Source organism: Crocodylus siamensis, chromosome 1, assembly GCF_052110815.1.
Source record: "Crocodylus siamensis isolate JL-2025a chromosome 1, ASM5211081v1, whole genome shotgun sequence".
NCBI classification, from domain to species: Eukaryota; Metazoa; Chordata; order Crocodylia; family Crocodylidae; genus Crocodylus; species Crocodylus siamensis.
Genome location: NC_143395.1, coordinates 2,789,740 through 2,810,167, shown reverse-complemented (window position 1 = coordinate 2,810,167; position 20,428 = coordinate 2,789,740). Strand labels below are relative to the sequence as shown.

At 47.0% G+C, this 20,428-nt stretch overlaps 1 protein-coding gene across 1 annotated transcript in view; it reads left to right on the top strand.

Annotated features, from left to right (window-relative positions):
• The window catches only part of RP1L1 (RP1 like 1), a 33,122-nt gene extending 15,044 nt beyond the window's left edge, over positions 1-18,078 (top strand). The window contains exons 2-6 of the mRNA XM_090031578.1: positions 10,267-10,444; positions 12,038-13,237; positions 14,231-16,587; positions 16,903-17,058; positions 17,332-18,078. Coding sequence (XP_089887704.1) covers positions 10,267-10,444; positions 12,038-13,237; positions 14,231-16,587; positions 16,903-17,058; positions 17,332-18,078 — 4,638 coding nt within the window. The remainder of the gene's footprint in view (positions 1-10,266; positions 10,445-12,037; positions 13,238-14,230; positions 16,588-16,902; positions 17,059-17,331) is intronic.
• The last annotated feature ends 2,350 nt before the right edge of the window (positions 18,079-20,428 follow it).

Genomic DNA, 20,428 nt, shown 5'->3' with positions numbered 1-20,428 from the left:
GGTGCCAATGTATTATTTTTCTGGCCATAGAGCAATTGAAACCAGGGTAGAACAAATGCAGCGAGTTGAAACCAGCAACCACGTTGCTTATATTTATCCGTGTTGCCAAGTATGGCAAAATTCCACCCCCTCCTGGAAAAATTGTGAATTTACAGGAAGGACAAATTCACCCGTCCTGCGGGAGGGGTTTGGACTGGGCTTGTTATCTGCAGGAAAGGCACCTTTTTCAGGGAGAGAGAAGAGTTTTCTGTTACCAGAAAGTGACCTTTTCTTTTGGGGAAGACTTGGAAGGGAACAAAGGAAGCCTTTTTGCTTTGTCATCCACTCCCAGTTTCTCACCTTACAAACAAGAAAAAAACATATTAGCCCTGCTTGTATATTGAGGAGTTGCATTGCAAAGTTAGTAGAGGAAAGGCCTGAGTCTCCTCCGGCTTGCAACTGTTTTCCCAGGGCTGCCCCACACACTTCCAGGGTGGGGTTTCTTCACCTAATATCAATGCTCACACTTTTATCACAAGTCTTTCAGTGTTTAAAACGTTGGCCTTGCTGACGTGAAAGACAAAATTCCTATTCACTTCCATGAAGACAGGATTTTCCCCTTGGTGCATTTCTGTGTGCGCCCTAGTCCATTTCTTGGGCAGCTTCTGCAGTCACCCAAGTATGGGAGAATCTGAGTCTTTTACTGATTTATTTTTTAAGATAACTGTCTAGCCCTCCTGATCAAAGAAAACAACCTGAACCTGTGAACCCAGAGAGCTCAGACACCAGATCAAATAGCTGAAGACCCTCCCAAAAATTATTTTTAAAAATCCTGGTTTTAACCCAATCTTATGGTTTGGGGATGAAGTTGTGAGCAATGGTTGACTCATCTTGTTTGCATGTTTAAGGACAGGAATATTGCTCTTGATTTCCCAGTGTAGGAGATTGTTTGTGATTTATCAGTGCAAGAGACGGGAGACTCTGCCCTAAATTTTGGCTAGATGCTTTGTGATTAATGATTACAATTTGTTGGGAAGGAGAGAACATGTTTCACCAAAAAGTTTTCTAAAGATGTTTCCCCCTTTTTGGTATTGCAATCTCCATGTGAAAAAAAATAAAAACCTGACCTTTTCTCTTGTCCGGTCTCAAGCCAGAAGGGTCTTGGCTTGAGTCTCAGATCCTAGACCGAGGTTGTAAACTGGGCATATATGGAGAAAAGAAACTTTCTTTTGTGGGAAGCAGATATGGTCTGGAGCCAACATGGGCCAAATTCAAGTAACAGGAAGACTCTCACCATCTTTGGTGAGAGCTGAGTCAACTTTCTGAGAGACATTGACCTTGTGCTTGTGTCTCCTCTCAGAAAAAAAAAAAAAATCACACTGCAGCATCCAGTGTCCCGTTTGCTTCTCGGGTTTACCTGCTTCTTCAAAATAGGTCTGCTGTTGTGTATTCCTTTCTCTTTCTTAGATGACTTCCCCTTTCATCCGTCCTGCCCAGCAGCTTTCCTCAGGGTCCTGGGGTGTTTCCAGCCGTCACGGGACCCGTGGGCTGCTTCTGGAACCTCTACAAGGTGCATCGCCCCGAACCATTGCTTGGGGCGAAATTTGCAGGGATGAGTTATTTTACCGAGGTATCATCTACCTGTGCAAGGGATCAGAATAGGAAAAGTAGCCCACCACCTGCTAACGGCCAGGTAGATGGAGCTTTCTGATCCCTGCTCCTAACCGGCTAGGAGTTGGGCATAGCCCATTATTTTTCTTAGTCCCTCTTTCACGCCTCTCATCCATACCCTTGTCTCATGCCATTTTTTGGATAGGAGTGAGGCCTGGTATTTTCCACATGTTTGTATAGCATTACTTAACTTGCTTGGACACTGGGCCCTCTCTCAATGCAAGTCTTACCATCACCTGCAGCTACTTTTGATCACTTCTTTTTGCGGCACAGGTTTTCTGCCCTCTTCCCTTTGGTAAGTCACCATTTCCATTTGCCAGATCTGGTTAAACAAAACCATTATTCTACCTGGTATTTAACTTAGGACAGAGCATAACTGGGTGCTTGAGTGCTCTGGGCAGCAGCCGTGAAAAAGGCAGCATCGGTGGCTGTGGTTTCAGTGGCAGGACCATCTCCAGACCAGCAGCATAGCTGCCGCTACTTTGCCTGCCTCCTACCTCCCTCATTATGCTACTGGCTTAAGCTGTATCTGCTTCTTCCCCTGACCCGCAGAAGGTAATTTTTATGCCTAGAAACTCATATATAGCTGGTTCAATAATAAATGTTACCAGACAAGTCTTGCTTCTCTATAGGTGCATCTACATAAGACACATTAATGTGCATTAGCCATAGTTAATGCACCTTATGGGCACGCATCTACATGCACGCACCCTTAATGAGCATTAACTTAGGCTAGTTGACACTAAATTTGGTAATTACAAATGCAGGTATCAAATTTAGGCACTATTAGTTAAAGTGTATTAACGTACGTGTAGACGTGCCCCAGCACTAACTTTAGTGTCAGGTCTGCCCTTCTACTAGGGGGACGTGGCAGGGCTGGAGGGACCTAGCACTAGTGCCAAGTCCCTGCATGTGTAGATACCTGCCAGAAATTGCTTAATCATGTTCATTAAATTAATGCACTCTACATTTAGTCGTGCTTATTTGCACATGTAGATGCGCCCCGTAAGTAGTAAATAACCAGATCAGTAAAGTATGATAGAGCAGCCTCCTACCTTTTTACTTTGTGTCGTTCCCTCGTTGCCTACAATGCCCACATCATGGTTCTGAAGTCAAGGGGAGTCTTTCCACTGATTTCAGTGGGACTTTTATTAGGCCTGACATGGATTACCACCCATTTGTCCACCTTCCAATGATGTTTGATGAGTTTCCTGTGAAAATGCATTTCAGCCAATAGCTTTCAAGCTGTTCCCACTAAGTGTTGCTTAGTCATTTCATCTTGGAAAGTCGGGCTGCCTTGTGTTGTGAGCAGTTGTGCCAAAGGATTGATTTGCTGGAACATCTGCAGAGAAAGAACACAAAATGGAGGCAAAATGCTGCCTGGGCAGAACATTTAGATATTTGAATAAGCACCTGCTAATACATTTTTGCACTACTTCCAGAACTCTGGATTAAATTCTGAGGCTTTTGCCAACCTTTTCATTGCGAACTGCTCATTCCTTTTTTTTCTCCTTTTATTTTTTGCCCAATTATTCAGGTATGTGGGTTTAGGAAAGTCTAGTGATTCCCTTTTCAATGAAGCCAGAAAGCCTGGGATTCCTTACCGGGCCACTGGCTCATCTTTCACTGTGGGCTAAGCTACTAGTCCAAGGGAAAGAGTGGATGCACAGGTGTTTATCACAGAACAACTTTTATCCTGGGATAAATTATTTCTATGCTCATACCTTTTATATGTACATTAAGTGTGAAGGAGTTACTTGGTATCTCCTGTTCCCTGTCTGTGGCCCACTGTAGTTTTTGAGATGCTGGTCCTAACGATCCAAACTTTGTCATGGGTGTGAGAGGTGCTTTGTCTGTGCTGTGTTGGAAGGGCTGGAGTGAATGTTCTTGTAGATCCCTGTAGGCTAAATGTCTGTTACCTGGTTGCTTGTATGCCCATGGTACTCGCTTCCCATCCTACATCCCTGTTTACTGTAAACCATGCTCAAGCTAGGGAATTGGAAGCCGGTTTTGCACAGTTTCCCTTTCTTTGTGTCTGGACAGAAAGGGTAAATCCTAGGGATTCGTGCCCCCTCAACTCCTCAACACAAATTTATGGTCTGGAAATTTGGCTCTGGCATCTTGCTTATGCTGGTCAGTGGGTGGCAGTAATATCAGGTATTCAGGTAGCTTCTCAGGTGCCAGTTAGAAAGGCTGACAGTCTTATAGGTAGTGAAAGGAGAAAAGATAATGGTTGGCAAGTCGGTGTTAACCAATATATAACCATCAATTTTATTTGTAGCAGCTTCTAGGAAAAAACAAATGAGGATGGGACAAAGGGGAAGACAGTGAAATCAAGCCCCTTTTCTCTTCGGAGTAGAAAATTAGGCTTTGCATTTGGTGTCCTTCAGGCTATTTGCTAACTTCATAAAAACAGCAGCTGCTTCTGCAACAGAGTGATAATTTCATTAAATAATCTTGATGTCCACTCCCTCCAAAGGATGCAGGCCATCAAAGTCCTTGGGCCTGTGCTGGTTGCCAAAAAGCTTGAGTGATCTTAAAAGGCAATTTTAGCCTTTTGCAAGGATGCACACTTAGTGAGACTAGGCACATGAGTAAGGACTCCAGAATCAAACCCACTGGCTCCCTATACACGTGCTGGTCCATGTTTTAATTAAAACTTGTCAGAGCATACTCAATTAATTGAATCCGTTTCACCTTCTTATTAGAATGCTCCAGCGTGACCTCACTGTCAAGTGCAGAAGTCCCTGAGCGTTAAAAATGGCCGCGGGGTGCTTTATCTAAACCTCTTCGAATGACATGTGACAGCAAGGTGTTTTAATTATAGCAGTTCTTCAGGAACTGGTCTAATTAAAACATTCCCCTGCCCCCAGCTGAGCACGTTAAATGTTTGGCTGACCTGATATCACTGATATGTCGTGTCTGATTTTATACCACTGTGGGTGAGAGCTACTGTAATTGTAGAAGCTCAGAGGTGAAGCAGATTCACATTATTAGCTCATCTGTATGGTGTGATTCAGAAGATAAAGCATTGAGCTGGGACACAAGAAGAACTAGGTGCTGTTATCAGGTCAGCCCTGGCCCTACTGCCTGATCTTGCATGGGTCACCTCATAACCTGTGCCTCAGTTTCTGTAAAATGAGGATAAGGGTGAGACCGACCTCCTTGGTCAAAAGCTTCGTGACCTACTGATGAGAGGGACTATATAAACGGATAAGCATGCTCGTTATGGTATTAGTATCTAATCTATCCAGGGAAAGACAGGAAAGGATTGTGCTGGAGTGGCCATTCCTGGGTTCTCTGAGAAGTCTGGGTTTCAGTGTTCAGGTGCTATAATTTGCACAGCCTTCGTTTCACTGCATCCAGGATAAACTCTCTATATGGGTGATGGGACAATGGAACAACCTGCAGAGCCTCCTTCATTGACGTTCAAGTTGGGGCTGGACAGGCATCTGCTGAGGGTGGTTTAGAAACAAGGCACCCTACATCTATTCAAGAGGTTGCACAGGATGACTCTCAAGGTCCCTTCGCACTTGAGGATTGTGCGATCCTGTAGGATGCTAGTCTCCCATCTCACTATTCAGCCTTAGATTGCCTCTTCTTCATTTCAGTCCATCCTCTTCAGGGTTGGATTAACGCTATAGTGGGCCCTAGGCAAACAAACTTGTGGGCCCCTCCTTCATACTGTAGATTTATATTACTTTTTTCATTCAATAATTATAATATGTAAAATCAGCACAACTGGGCCCCTTCTTCACTTAGGGCCGTAGGCATGTGACTGCTTTGCCTGTGCGTTAATCTGGCCTTGATAATCTAGTTGTACCGCTCCATGCAAGTTCTCTGCTTCTTTGGTATTCGCACCCTACAGGAATCGTCATCCTTACAGCGCTTCCTTTTAGCTAATGTAGCTTTCCCTTCTTTCCGTATAAACTTCATATTCCTCAAGCCCCTTCTGCAATCTTCTGAGGATTTTTCTTTCTAAAAATTGCCTAGGAAACTTTATGTTGGACATCGTTTCATCACAGCCATATCAACATGGCCTGGTACTTACTGCTCAGAGACAGCGATGTTTCCAATACAGTAATTGTTAATATACAGTATACACTCATCAGGAGTGTGGCTTTAAGGCTTTATATTTACAGTGAGTGAAGGCTGCCTTCATGGCACCGATGGGAGTTTTGTCATTGACTTCATGGCCCAGGATTTCCTTTGGTGTAGACAGGGCAGGCAGGGGGCACTGGCACGAGTAAGGATTGCAAAACCATGCCCACTCTTGTTAATTTTTCATCATGGTTAAACAGGGGAGTGTGAGAGGCAATCTATAGGCTTGATCCTATAAGATGCTGAGTCTCTGGAGGTGTTGTGTTTCCTCAGCGCCCAACAAAACGGGGCCCTCATTTGGAAGAAAATGTAGTACTAGTGAACGATGCCATATTGATTACCCTGGAGAATGATGTCCTCCATTTGTCTCGTGTAGTAATATTTTGTGGGTCATCATTAAGAGGAACGGTTATGTACAGAGAAATGGGTGAGATGTTTTGCTGTGGCTGATTGAGATGAATTGTTGCTTTGGTCCTACAGATTCGCATTTCTCAGGCAGAATGGGAGAGTTTACCAAATAAATGTGATTAAAAAGAGCTTTTAAAACTCTCTTATAAAAAACAGCTACCAGTCCCCAGAAAGTTTTTGATAAAAGGATTAAGGGAACGTTATAAAGTGTTGACCCCCAGATCATGGGTGTATTAGTAGTTGCAGTAAATAATTAAAAGAGACTAAAGTTACTGCTGTCTCTGAGCCAGTAACTTTACTTTATGGCAGTAGTTTTTCAAGCTTTTTTCTTTTGTGGACCCCTAAAAAAATTTGAACAGAGGTGCAGACCTCACTGGAAATTTCACATGAAGTTGTGGACCCCTTTGAATTGCAAGTGTGTGTATTCACATATTGTTGATTGATCATACCCCTCTTTCGTGGACCCTTTAGAAACAGTCTGTGGGCCCCCCAGGGGCTCACAGACCACAGGTTGAAAGCCACTGCTTTATGGGAATGCAGGGAGCAGTCCATGCCTCATATGCCACTTTACAACCATCTTTTTTTAAGTAGTTTCATAGTTTCATAGTAGCTAGAGTCGGAAGGGACCTAGGTAGATCATCTAGTCCGACCCCCTGCCTTGGCAGGAAAGAGCACCGGGGTCAGATGACCCCGGCAAGGTGCTCATCTAACTTCCTTTTAAAAATCCCCAGGCTAGGAGCCTGCACCACTTCCCCTGGAAGCCGGTTCCAGGCCCTAGCCGCCCTGACTGTGAAGTAGCGCCTCCTAATATCTAATCTAAACCTACCCTCCGCCAGCTTGTGACCGTTATTCCTGGTCACTCCTGGCAGCGCACGGGGGAACAGGGACTCCCCCAATACCTGCTGATCCCCCCTGACCAGTTTGTAGCAGGCCACAAGGTCCCCCCTTAACCTTCTCTTGTGGAGGCTAAACAGGTTCAGGTCCCGTAGCCTCTCCTCATAAGGCCTGCCCTGCTGACCCCTGATCATACGAGTGGCCTCCTCTGGACTCTTTCCATATCGTCCACGTCCCTCTTGAAGTGTGGCGCCCAGAACTGGACGCAGTACTCCAGCTGCGGCCTGACCGGTGCCGCATAGAGGGGGAGGATCACCTCCTTGGACCTGCTCGAGATGCATCTGTGGATGCATGACAGGGTACGGTTGGCCTTCTTGACTGCCTCCCCACACTGCCGGCCCATGTTCATCGTGGAGTCAATGACGACTCCAAGATCCTTTTCCGTCTCCGTGCTGGCAAGAGGGGAGTTCCCCAACCTGTAAGTGTGGTGCCGGTTCTTCCTCCCCATGTGCAACACCTTGCACTTATCAGTGTTAAACCCCATCCTATTCTCATCCGCCCACCGCTGCAACCTGTCAAGGTCAGCTTGTAGCCTATTGCACCCTTCTAGTGCACAAGTAATATAGTGGTCTCATACTACTCAGCACATATTAGATTCGCTGTTAGTGTAATGATGTAGTTCTGTTGGTTTCTGCAGCTGTGTCTGTTTTCACCAACACAAATATATTCCCATATATTTTCTTCATTCAGAACCTTATAGTGATGACTGCAGTATATATACATACAAGACCTTGTAAAAGAGAATTTGGAACAAAAATATTCTTTTAAGGAGAAAGTCCTTTGTTTGTTTTTTTTTACAAATATTTGTTTTCTAATAAGATTTTTTTTTAAATAAAGAGGTTTTTTGTTGTTTAATTTTATTCTTTCATTCCTCACCTCCATCATCTCTCATAATCTAAAGAAACAGAGAAAACCCCGGCTAGAGACATATGCAGGCAGAATGATTTTCTAGGTTATTTTGTTTCTCCATTTTTCCTAATTAAGATAGTCGCACAGAAACTGGGTCCTGGGGAAGCTCTTTGAGAAAATTATCCAGGAGCACATCTGTGAGGGGCCAGCAGGGGAGATTATGCTTAGGGGCAACCAACACGGGTTCATTCTGGAAGGCCTTCGACACTGTCTCTCACCCCGTTCTCATTAAGAAACTGGGGGCTGTGGTGTCGCCCCCACACAGTCAGATGTGTCGCCAACCGGCTGGAGGGCCGCACCCGGAGAGCGGTGGTGGACGGGTCATGTTCGACCTGGAAGGACGTGGGCAGTGGGGTCCCCCAGGGCTCGGTCCTCGGGCCCGCGCTGTTCAACATCTTCATCAGTGACTTGGACGAGGGGTAAAAAGCACCCTGTTCAAATCTGCTGATGACACTAAGATGTGGGGGGATGTGGGCACACTAGACGGGAGGGACAGGCTACAACTAAATCTGGACAGGTCACAGGGGTGGGCGAATGAGAACAGGATGGGATTCAACACCGACAAGTGCAAGGTGCTGCAGCTGGGGAGGAACAACTGGCACCATACCTGCAGGCTGGGGAACTCCCTTCTCGGCAGGGCAGAGGCAGAAAAGGATCTTGGAGTCGTCACTGATGCCAAGATGAACATGGGCCGGCAGTGTGGGGACGCGGTCAGGAAGGCCAACCACACCTTGTCATGCATCCACAGATGCATCTCGAGCAGGTCTGGGGAGGTGATCCTCCCCCTCCATGCGGCACCGGTCAGGCCGCAGCTGGAGTACTGCATCCAGGTCTGGGTGCCGCACTTCAGGAGGGATGTGGCCAGCATGGAGAGTGTCCAAAGGAGGCCACTGGCATGGTCACAGGCAGCAGGGCAGGCCCTACGAGGAGAGGCGACGGGACCTGAACCTGTTCAACCTCCAAAAGAGAAGGCTGAGGGGGGACCTGGTGACTGTCTATAAACTGGGCAAGGAGGACCAGCAGGCATTGGGGGAGTCCCTGTTCCCCTGAGCACTACCAGGAGTTGCAAGGAATAACAGCCATAAGTTGACAGAGGGGAGATTCAGATTAGACATCAGGAGGCCCGACATCACGGTCAGGGCGGCTAGGATCTGGAACCAACTTCCAAGGGAAGTGGTGCTCACCCCTACCCTGGGGGGCTTCAAAAGGAGGCTAGACAGCCACCTAGCTGTGGTCATTTGACCCCAGTGCTCTTTCCTGCCATGGCAGGGGGTTGCACTTGATGATCTGCTCAGGTCCCCTCCGACCCTACCAACTATGAAGCAGGAGCGTCAGTGTTTAGGCACTGTGCTACTTGGATTATAGTATCTACGGAGCAGAGACCTTCTTCTGTTGCATGTGCATACAGCACCCAGCGTAACAGGGCTGACCTTGTAGAGGCTATGGCAATGCAAATACCAACAGTTACTAGTAGATCATCTGCTTTCCCTGGTCATTCTCCATCAAGAACCTAATCTTATACACCGTAATAAAGCAAAATGGTGGGGTGGGAGAGGAGGAAATATGTGGGGATGGACAGTGTTCTCTGCTTTGCCTCATCCAAGGCCTGGTGATTGCAGCAGGTTGCTGACAAGTAGGAGATATGGGTTAATATAGACACACCATCACCATCATCAATAATAATAACAATAATAATGAAATAAGAAGAGTTCAGAGGTGAAAATTCATTGCACCCCATTCCCTGGTAAAACCACTGGTGTTTGTATTTCTAATAGTAATAACAACCAGATAAAAATATTTCCCATATATTTTGCTCCCCCCGCCTTTCTTTGTGATGGGACCTGCAGGGTTTTTTTCTCCAAGTATGGTTGCACTTCCGCAGGAAAGGACCTCCCTAGCAAGAGAAGCCGCAGCCTGCAAGGGGAGCTGGCAGCAGCAGCAGCCCTGTGTGTATAACCAACGGTGAGATCAAGGGGCAGGACAAAGGAGCACACCCAAGCACAGGTCAGAGGTGGGGGGATGGAGGACCCTCCTCTGGGATGTAACATCAGCACGTTTAGTGAAGAACTGCTCGAGTAATAAAGTCTTCTGCGGTCAGGGAGGCCCCGAGTCGAGCTGGCATTCAGGTTTCACAGCGAGGTTACACAAGGGCGGGAAAGCTCACTGCAGGCTCCTGGGGCTTTCACGGCACTCAGCTCTCAGCAGTTCCACCAGGGCCGATTTAACAGTAAGTGGATGCCATTACCTCCTGCTTTGTTGTGCTGTCACGAACTTGTTGCAACTCAGATGCCCTCTTCTTTGCAGATCGACAGCATGCAAGCTCTGCTGCATTGCCCCAACGTGCTGGTGTGTGCGGGCCGGGAGCCATTCAAACCAATAATGATGGAGAGCTTGAGGAAACATTCAGTTGAGAAGCTCCCTGGCCTGACCCCCCGGTCCATGGGTGGCCATATCAATGAGAACAGCGAAAGTAAGAAAAACGGTGAGCTATGTTGTACGGGGCAGTTCATGGCTGGGCGGATGACGGTCCCCCTGCCTACTTCACTCGACACCCGCAATTTCAGACAAGACGTGTATAAGGATAATGCCCCTCAATATGTATATCTGATGCATATCCACCCACCAGTTTGCAGTTTAACCCACTCTCTCCCCGATATTTTCACACGCACACATAGACACCTCCTTTCCTCTCTGGCTTTCTCCTTTGTTTCCTTCTCAAGTGTTCCCTTTGACGGATTTTCTCGTGGCCTCATCTCTAGCTCTCCCCTTCCCTTTTTGAACTTCATCCCTTCTTGCCCCTGTTTCTGGTCCCCTCTAAACCCTTGAGTTTCCCCCTTGATCTCCTATCCTCAAATCTTTTCTGCCTCTTAAGCCAAAATTTTTCATATCTGGCTTCTTTGACAGCTGTGTGATGTCTCAGCTTCACTGAACATCAGACCACTTTGTTAGGCACTGAAGTTTAAACACAGCCATTTGTCTCTTGGCGCCTAAACCTCTGACTCAGTTTCCCTAAATCTCTCTGACTCAAATTTCTCTATCAGAAAATTGGAGGAATGTGAGAGCATTTGCTGAGTTTTTGGGAGAATCCATGAACTAATTTCAGTAGACACTTTGGAAGTGAAAAGCACTGCCCACCAGTCCGGAGATGGAGTGACTCACGTGTCACCAAATGGTGGGGAATGTAAGTGGAAATGAAGGGTGCACACAGACCAACATATTACCACAAAGTAAAAGGCTGGCCTTTACTGTATGCCAGCAGTTTTGAAGTAATTGCCTGCATGCATGCACTTGCTCTGTGGTAATTGGAAGCTAAGGCATGGTAACTCACCCCACTTTCATGCAAAAAAGATGTCAGGAATTGGCTTTTTATCAACAGTAGAGTAAAAGCATTCGCATAATGACCATGGAACAGCTTATACACAGCAAACGCCTCCCTCATTTGCTTCAGAGTAACTCATTTTTGTGCCCATACTTTAAACTGGGATAACTTACACAATGAGAGATTGAAAGAAGGCATCTGTCAAAGTGCATGGATAGTTTCTCCATGCAGGTATCAAAAAGGTGAAACCAAAAGGGGGAAACATCCAAACAATAGTGCTTTGTAGGATAAATTATGTTGCAAACAAGTGTGCCATTCAAAGTAGACTGAAGACAAAAAGCCCAAGTTTTACACCTTTAAGGCCAATTTAGAGTTTATGGCGCTTCACTGAGATGTAACTAGATCCCGAACTGCTGTAAATTGGTATAGCACCACTGACTTCAACAGAGCGATGTCAGCTTGTAGCAGCTTAAAGATTTGATCTGTATATATTGCGTTGCCTGTGCATGAATGCTCATCATTTTCTCTTTTGTCTGGGTTTTTTCCTTTGCTTTTTCCAAATTCCAGTGAACTTTGGGCTGAAAACCAAAAAAAGCGTCATCCACCCAAGGTCGGCTTCAAGCAACAGGTCAATGAGATTTTCCTTGTCATCAGAAAAGTCCTTTCCAAATGGTCTCACCACCTCACCAGAGAATGGGCCTCCTTTTACAAACAATTGTCCACATGCAAAAGCTGGGGATCTGGTCCCTTCCTTAGAAAATGATGACATTGAAAAGCGAGTTCACGTGAACAAAGATGGCAGTCTATCCGTTGAGATGAAAGTCCGCTTCCGTTTGCTCAATGATGAAACTCTTCAATGGTCTACACAGCTCAGAAAGTCTAGTTTGATGAATAAGAAGCCTTGTGACGAGACAGGTATAGAGGAAACCAGTGGAGTGGATCCCATGCAGAAAATGAACCCGGAAGCCAGCTCGGAGGCAGATGATTCATTATATCCTTGTGACGGTGATTCTTATGGCTCAAAACTGGATGAGTCAGACTATGAGGAGACTCATTGCCACAGTTGTGGCAGGAAGCATCGGGACTATGACATTTGGAAAAACCCCATGCATGCTTCTCAGGAGGAGCCTGGGGTAAGAAACACTTGGCACACACGGTCTTCTTGCTCCAGCACATCTTCACGGAGAAGGATCATCCGCAAAAAGGTGGCATCCATGGACAGCATCCGCACCACATCCAGTGAGGAATATTCTGAGCACGTTGTGCAGGAGTCTTCCTCATTTTCAGAGACTATAGAAAACAGAGTGGAGTACCGATCAGGTAAGAAGTGTACTTGCTGGAGCAAGATGTCTCCAGCTGTCTCCCATGGAGAAGAGCAGGAAGACACACGGACTAACACTGCCAATAGCCAAAGAGTTTCCTCCTTAGGTCTCATGTCCAATTCAAGCTGTGAAAACAACCTGGATCTTCAGGATGCCATTGAAGAATATGAGGTCCGCAAGACCTGTTCGCAGAACGGAGATGAAAACTGCTTTGAAGCATCTTCAGTGAAGGGCTTAAAGGAGGAAAAACATGAAGTTGAAGCCAACCGGGCTGAAAGTATCATTTCGAAGTCATCCCTGCACTCCAGACAGAGTAAAAAAAAGATGTACAAGGAAACTAGTAACATGGCAAGGAGCATGTCATCCTGCAGTTTGAAAAAGGCAGAGGCGGAGGATAGTGATGCACGTTTATCTTCCACCAACAGTGCCCGCAGTAGATCCAGCAGGTGCAAAAGTGAACAGGATGGATATCCTGAAAAGAACCCAGCAATCTCTTGTTCCTCCGGTGAGTCCAGCCCTAAGAAAGAGGCTAAAGAGATGGAGTCAGAGGAAGATGACCACAAAATTAATGAAGTCTTTTCGACCTGGAGCAAGAAAAAGCTGAGCGAGTCAGTCAAAGATGACTTCAGTGAATGTGAGCAATGTTCTCCACAAGGATCTCTCCATTCAAAAGCTGGCCATGGGAACAGCAAGAAGAGTGACAGTGATGAGGTACTTTTGTGTAATGCCTCCTCTTCGTCCAGAGCATCCAAGAGAAGCAAGCCCACAGGGATTCAGCCAGATGTATGCTCCGATGTGTCGGTGTCATCTCGGGGATCCATTTCAAACAGCAGTAAGAAAAACTCTCCCCCTGCAGAAGACCTGAGGTCAAGCAGAAAGATGTCTGGTCACTCTAAAAGTTCGTGTGAAATCAAGAGCCACTCTACAGGAGACCACCCATCTAAGCACTCTGGCTCTCTTCATTCGAACGCATCCTCGGTGTGTGAAGCAGAGGCACCTCCCGCTAGTAATGAGGACCAAAGCCCAAGCAGCACAACCAAATGTTACAGCAAGTCCTCAAAAGGCACCAGGAAGAGAAGCCACCCCAATGACAGCAATCAAGCTTCTTCCCCTGGCTCAGGCTTTGCAACCCCTAATGGAAATGATGGAGAGGAGAATGCTACAGTTTATCCCAAGACTCCATTATCAAGACATGGAAGCATGGCCGAGTCTTTATGCTCAAAATCTGACTGTACAACTGAGGCCAGGAATGGAAATCCTCCAACTGTCAGCTCAAGAGTCTGTTCCAACTCAGAGACAAAGGGTCAATGTGCAGAGACAGCTGGGTCCAGGACAAGTGACGATGGCCGTTCTCAATCCAATGTGACCCAATCTTCCAAATCAAAGAGCAAAAAAATGAAGAATATTCAACCGGAGGTAGAAAATGTTAGCCAGGCATCTGTGTCAGAGACTACCTCAGTGTACAGTTTGCACTGCCCTGCCCCACCAAAAGGGAAGCCAAGCAGCAAAAAAGTACGGCCAGCAATGTTAAGGCATTCCTCTAGCACCAGCACACGTTCAGAGTCAGTGGACAAAGAGCAGAAAGAAGTAGGTGACTCTTCCATGCTGGCTTCTTCGGGGTCTACAGCTGTGCGACAAACAACGGAAGTGGCAAGGAGTCGCTTCAGTGAGGGCAAACACAAAGGACCTGATAGTTCTTGCCAACAGAAGAGGGAAGAGCAGCTAGAAAAGTTTGATGAACCAGAAGCTGGGGATATAATGCCTTCTACCCTACCAAACACATCTCCTGAAGAAGTGGTCCAAGAGTGGCTGAGCAAAATCCCCCCTGATACGTTGCTTATGAAATATGAAATGGATGATGGCCAAGAGGACTGTGCAGAGGCAAGCACCAAGATACCATGCTGTGCAAATACTCCGTATATCTCAGCGGAGAAAAAAGCTGAAGCAGAGGATGTAGGGAAAAGTGAATGTGCTGCAGAGGAGGAAATGGCAAAAGAGATTGCTGAAGCCCACAGGGCTAACGAGGAGGCGGAGGACTGCCCCCACCAAGAGGGAACTGCTGAGGTGATCTCAGACGGTGCTGAGGACAACCAAGGGGAATGCAGCCAAACAGATACGAAAGCAAGGCAAAATCATAAAAAAGACTTGCCAAGCAATATCCAGGCTTCCGTGCAGATCATGAAGGCATTGCTTAACTCAAAAGAGGAAGCAAAATTTGACCGGTCAAACAGTTTGCCTGAAGTATCTCCCACAATGGGAAGGAAGCTCAGTAACTCTGCTACCGCCCTGATGACTTGTCTTGCTGGACTCCAGCTCCTTGATGAAGAGCTATTAGATCCACTGAATACATCAAAAGGCTTGAATAATTCAAGGCACAAGGAACTGCTGAGCTTTTTCCAGAGCCTTTGGTTTGGGTGTGCAGCTGAAAAAGATGGCCTGAATTCTAGCCAGCAAGAAGTCAATGAGGTAACAGCGAATTTGGGCTTTAAAGGCTGTAACTCAACAGAGGATGACTTCACTCCAATGTCCTCTTCTGGGGTTGATGTCAATAGTGGGTCTGGGGGATCAGGGGAAGAAAGCATGGCTGTTGTCAAGGACTGCACTCACTTGCCCCAAAAGGCAGCAGAGTCCAAAGCGGCTCAACTCAAGGAAAACCTGGAGAATGGAGCTGACCTGTGTGAGGCAGAAGAGCAGGATAAGAAAGGAGACGAGCTTTCTCAGCCTTCAACGTCCTGCTCACAACCTGAAGAGGAAGAAAAAGTGGAGTTTCCTGAAGGAAAAGCAGAAACAAAGAGCGAAAAAGATGTTCAGGATTACCGTGATAGTAATCGTTACGCTGTGACGGAAAACGTAGAGGAAGAAGACAGCAAATTTGTGGAACGTGAGCAAAAAAGGGAAGCTGGATCTATACAAGAAACCACCCCAGAAGAGAGTGCGGATGATGAGGCAACGGAGCAAGCTGCTGAAAGTCCTACATCAGTCTTCAATGAGAGGGAATCTGAACCCGTTTTGGAAGAGCAGGTTGAGGAGAAGCCTCTGAGCGATAACGAATCCAGTGTGAAGGCCAGTCCAGAAACAGCCATGCCCACTGAAAAGCAGAAAAGTGTTGACCCCGACCCAGTCTGGGTCCTAGGACTGCTCAAGAAACTTGAGAAGGAGTTCATGACTCACTACGTCAGCGCCATGAACGAGTTAAAGGTCAAGTGGAACTTGGAGGAGAACCAGCAGCTGGATGAAATGATCGAAGAGCTGAAGGATGAAGTGCGTAAAAGGCTACAGACTAGCATAGAGAAGGAGCTGAAGAAGATCCAGAGCAGAGCCGGGAAGAGGACTCCCAGGCCTCCAGCTCGAACGGCGAGTCAGGAGTCGACGATCCAGACGGGGCAGCGGCGACGGCGACTGCAGACTATGTATAAGAAGTCTCTCTACAGCAACAGGAATACATCCCAGAGTAAGCAAGCTGGGACAACAACAGACGTGTCATTGGACATAGGTGAAGAATTAGTGTTCAGCGGGACCCTTGGGGATGATCTTAGCAAACAGTCAGGCGGCAAGGAGGAATACTGTCCCTGCGACACCTGCGCAAGGAAGAAAATGACTTCCAGGCCCATCCGAGGCCCAGCGGCGGCAGCCAATGCCCCAGTTCTGGAAGCATTCGACTTAAAGCACATCCTGAAGTTGAGGAAGGGTGAAGTCGAGGCTGAGAGTGAAACGGCAGCCTGTGTCTCGGAAACAGGCCCAGAGAGTGAGGTGGTTCCTGCTGAGCATGGGGAGGACACAAGAGAGGAAATCAACCTGGAGGAGCCTCGTGAATGTGCCCCTGACCCAAATGAGGCAGAGCCAGTAGCCGATGAAGAAAAGAAGCCAGAACAAAATGAAACTGCTGGGCCAGGAGAACAGGAAGGGGCAGATGAAGAGGGGTTGGAAGCACCAGCTGAGAGGGATGAAGTCTCAGACGATGAAACCCGTGGGGTGGAGGAGGTGGTGAAAGAGGAGGAAGAAACAAAGGAGGAGGAAGAAAAAGAGGAGGAGGAAGCAGAAGCGAAAGAGGGGGAAGAAACAAAGGAGGAAGAGGAGGAGGAAGAAACGAAAGGGGAACAGGAGGTGAAAGAGGGAGAAACAAAGGAGGAGGAAGAAAAAGAGGAGGAGGAAGCAGAAGCGAAAGAGGAGGAAGAAACAAAGGAGGAAGAGGAGGAGGAAGAAACGAAAGGGGAACAGGAGGTGAAAGAGGGAGAAACAAAGGAGGAGGAAGAAAAAGAGGAGGAGGAAGCAGAAGCGAAAGAGGAGGAAGAAACAAAGGAGGAAGAGGAGGAGGAAGAAACGAAAGGGGAACAGGAGGTGAAAGAGGGAGAAACAAAGGAGGAGGAAGAAAAAGAGGAGGAGGAAGCAGAAGCGAAAGAGGAGGAAGAAACAAAGGAGGAAGAGGAGGAGGAAGAAACGAAAGGGGAACAGGAGGTGAAAGAGGGAGAAACAAAGGAGGAGGAAGAAAAAGAGGAGGAGGAAGCAGAAGCGAAAGAGGAGGAAGAAACAAAGGAGGAGAAGGAAGAGGAAGAAGAGAAAGAAGAAACAAAAGAGGAAGAGGAGGTGAAAGATGAAGAAACAAAGGAGGAGGAAGAAAAAGAGGAGGAGGAAGCAGAAGCAGAGGAAGAAGTGAAAAAGGAGGAAGAAACAAAGGAGGAAGAGAAGGAGGAAAGAGAAACAAATGAGGAAGTTGAAAAAGAAAAAGAGGAAGAAAAGAACCAGGAAGAGGAAAAGCAAAATGTAGAAGCAGAAGTGGAAGAACAGGAAACAGAGGAGGAGCCCAAAGCAGAAGAGGAAACTGAGGGTGGAGGAGAGCCGCCAGAGGAGATGACTGATGGGGACAATAATCAAGCTAATGCATCCAAAGATGAAGGAAGGGCTGAGGGTCCTGAGGGTCCAGAGGACACGGGGGGAGAAGCCACAGAAGGAAACGGAGATGCTGGACTAGAGCCCCAGGACGATGCTGAGGACAAGGCTCTGGAAGAGACCGGCCCAGAAGAAGCGAGCGAAGCGTGTTCAGAAGCTCCAGCAGCAGAGGAGAAAAATGGTGGTGAAAGAGCTGATGAGCATGCAGGGAATGAGGAAGAAGTAGCTGGCGATGACCCTGGACAGGATGATGGAGCATGCAAAGATGAAGATCACAGTGAGGCTCCAGAGATGGCCTCTGCCATGGCAGGAGATGAAGATCACGCAGGGCCAGAGAACAGAAGTGAAGCCGAGAGTGAGGCAAATGGGAACACAAGCAGCGACCCTGGCGGGGAGGTGAAAAGCAAGGGAGGCAGCAAGTCTTCCAAAATGTATCCTGACAGCGAGGAAGATGAGGAGGACAGAGATTCCTCGTGTGCCAGGCCTGTACATGGAGAGAAGGACGGTGCTGATGCCGACGATGGCCAGGCTTCAACAAAGAAGGGAGGAAATGCTGATGAGATTGACCAAGATGACTTGGACTTTTAGAGCTGCTCAGCAAAGACTTTTATTTTTCAACATAATCTTTTCATGACCTGTCCCAGCATGACCAATGGCTCCGACCACCCTCCCAGGCATGTCTCTGAACTGAGTTAAGCATGTAAACTTGAGTTTGAATCCAGCCAGTGAAATGTGTAGAACGGAGTTTGCCCACTCTCGTGCTCGTTCCCAGGAGGCCGGTACACACGTGAAGACGTTGTGGTTTTGGGGCCGTTGCTGTCTTGTTTGCATTTCCTTCTTGTTCCCTCTCTCTTTATGGTACACTGGTGTTTCCTGCCAGGGTAACCTGCATCTTTGCTGGGCTTCCTTGTGATTGACTTCAAGATGCCTTTGTCTATTATACACAGGTCTGAGAATATGGTAGGAGCTTGGTACAACCTGGATTAATTGCCGAAGTGGAATCAGAGCCCATCTAGATATCTGGCGCTCACCGCTGCTATGATGCTCACAAAACAAGTGATGTTCAAGTTGAGTGCAGGTCATTGCTATTGATCACAGTGCAAGCCACGCTCATGCCATCTTGCCCCGGAAACACAACACACCTTGCAGAAATAGCCTAGCAGACCAGTCCTCCTAGCCAGCTACCCTGCACTTACCATCGTAGTATGGAAGCACTTTACATAGACATGAGCTTTCTCATGTAACAGCCAAAAAGGTGCTGCGATTCTGAGGTCAGTGATTGTTACTGTTGCTCGGCACCTCTCCTTAGATGGCCCATAAATCATTGCCCCAAAATGACTGACCAAATTGATCTTAAAATGCATGAGTTTGGGCCATTCCTGCTACAATTACCCATTACCAGGAGTGTGAAAAATTCACAACAAAAGCTGGAACTTTTCAAAATCAGCCTGAATTGAGATCCTGTTTAATTGCTGGATTTTAAGAGGGGCGGGTAGGGGTTCTTGGCAATGAATCCATTCCTGAATAAAAGTAGAGCCATTGCTAGGAGAAGGTGATGTTGGTTCAGATGCATGTGAAAATGTAAAGGTTTGCATGTCTTTGGGATGCAAAAACTTATTTCATTCCCCGCCCCCGCAAAAAAAACTGAAAATGCCTTAAACAAAATGGCAAAATATGCATCTGTCCCAGGATTGGGCAGCTGTCTGCAGATCATGTTAGAAAGCATCACTTCCTAACTCAGATAAAATACACCGATTTCCAAAGGGACTGAAATATAAGCTTAGAATTAAGCCTGTGTTTAATGGCTTTACTGAATTTGGGGCCTATGTGTCCAGAAGCATCAGATAAACCCACCCTTCCTTAACACAATGGTATTTTCCAAGGCCCCAGTATTATCTTGCTGACCTGAGTCCTTATATGTCAAGTAAATATGTGCCTTGGCCTCTGTGGGTGAATTTCTTCTCTGTGCAGATTTTTGGTAGATGGACATAGGTACCATCAAAATCCCTCTCCAGGCCTAATTTGGGGGCTTAAGTGGGAATGGGTGGTGCAAAGACCTCATACCGTGCCTCTGCAAGGAGGTGAATGTCTCCCTACCTGGACAGTGTTTAGCTGCAGCACGGTATGAAGTCAGATTAGGGGTCTCTTGTAACGCTATTGCTGCAAAAGGCGTGGCATCCAGCGCACAGATTTCCTACAGTCAAAGATACCCATTTCCGCTGAGGACTGTAAACACGCACACGAGAAACTTGATTCACCTGGGTACCCCTCTGCAGTACGCTGCAGTGGCATATATGCATGCAATCACTGGCTATCCACACAGCATCGCATAAGTTATCCACATGGATGTTTGCAGAAGCCCAGGGGTTGAGCTGTGAGACTGAGCAAGAGAGCGTAAGGCACGCACAGAAGACTGCACCCTCAGGCTTGCATAACAGCTGGCACCATTAGGATAAAGGAGGACAGCAAGGCAAGGCAAGAGTGGTGTCCAGAATTTTATTCCTTTATTTCCCCTTTCCATATCCTCCAGTCTAATGCCCGTGACCCTGATCCAGCAAGCAGTTAAGCTGGTGGCAGCCTATTCATCTGCTTCAAGTTAAGCACATGCTTAAGCATCCTCTGGATTGGGGCCAGTGTTTGCAGTGGTGTTTGCTTTCTTGCTCAGAGGAGAACAGTGCTTCTCAGTTCTCCCTAATTCTTCTGACTTGTGTGATGTGCTGTGACACACCAACATTACCTGAGCTAAACTAACCAGACATCCCCTCAAGACTCCCCTATTTTAAATATGAGAGAGGCAAGAACTTCTGCGAGTGGTATCTTTTACTGGGCCCCCTTCATGATCCAAAAGCTCATCTAAGTCCACCCCAACTATGAAACCAGGCGAATAAAAGATAGCACCCACAGAAATCCTTGCCTCTAACACATTGCCTGGCTCATC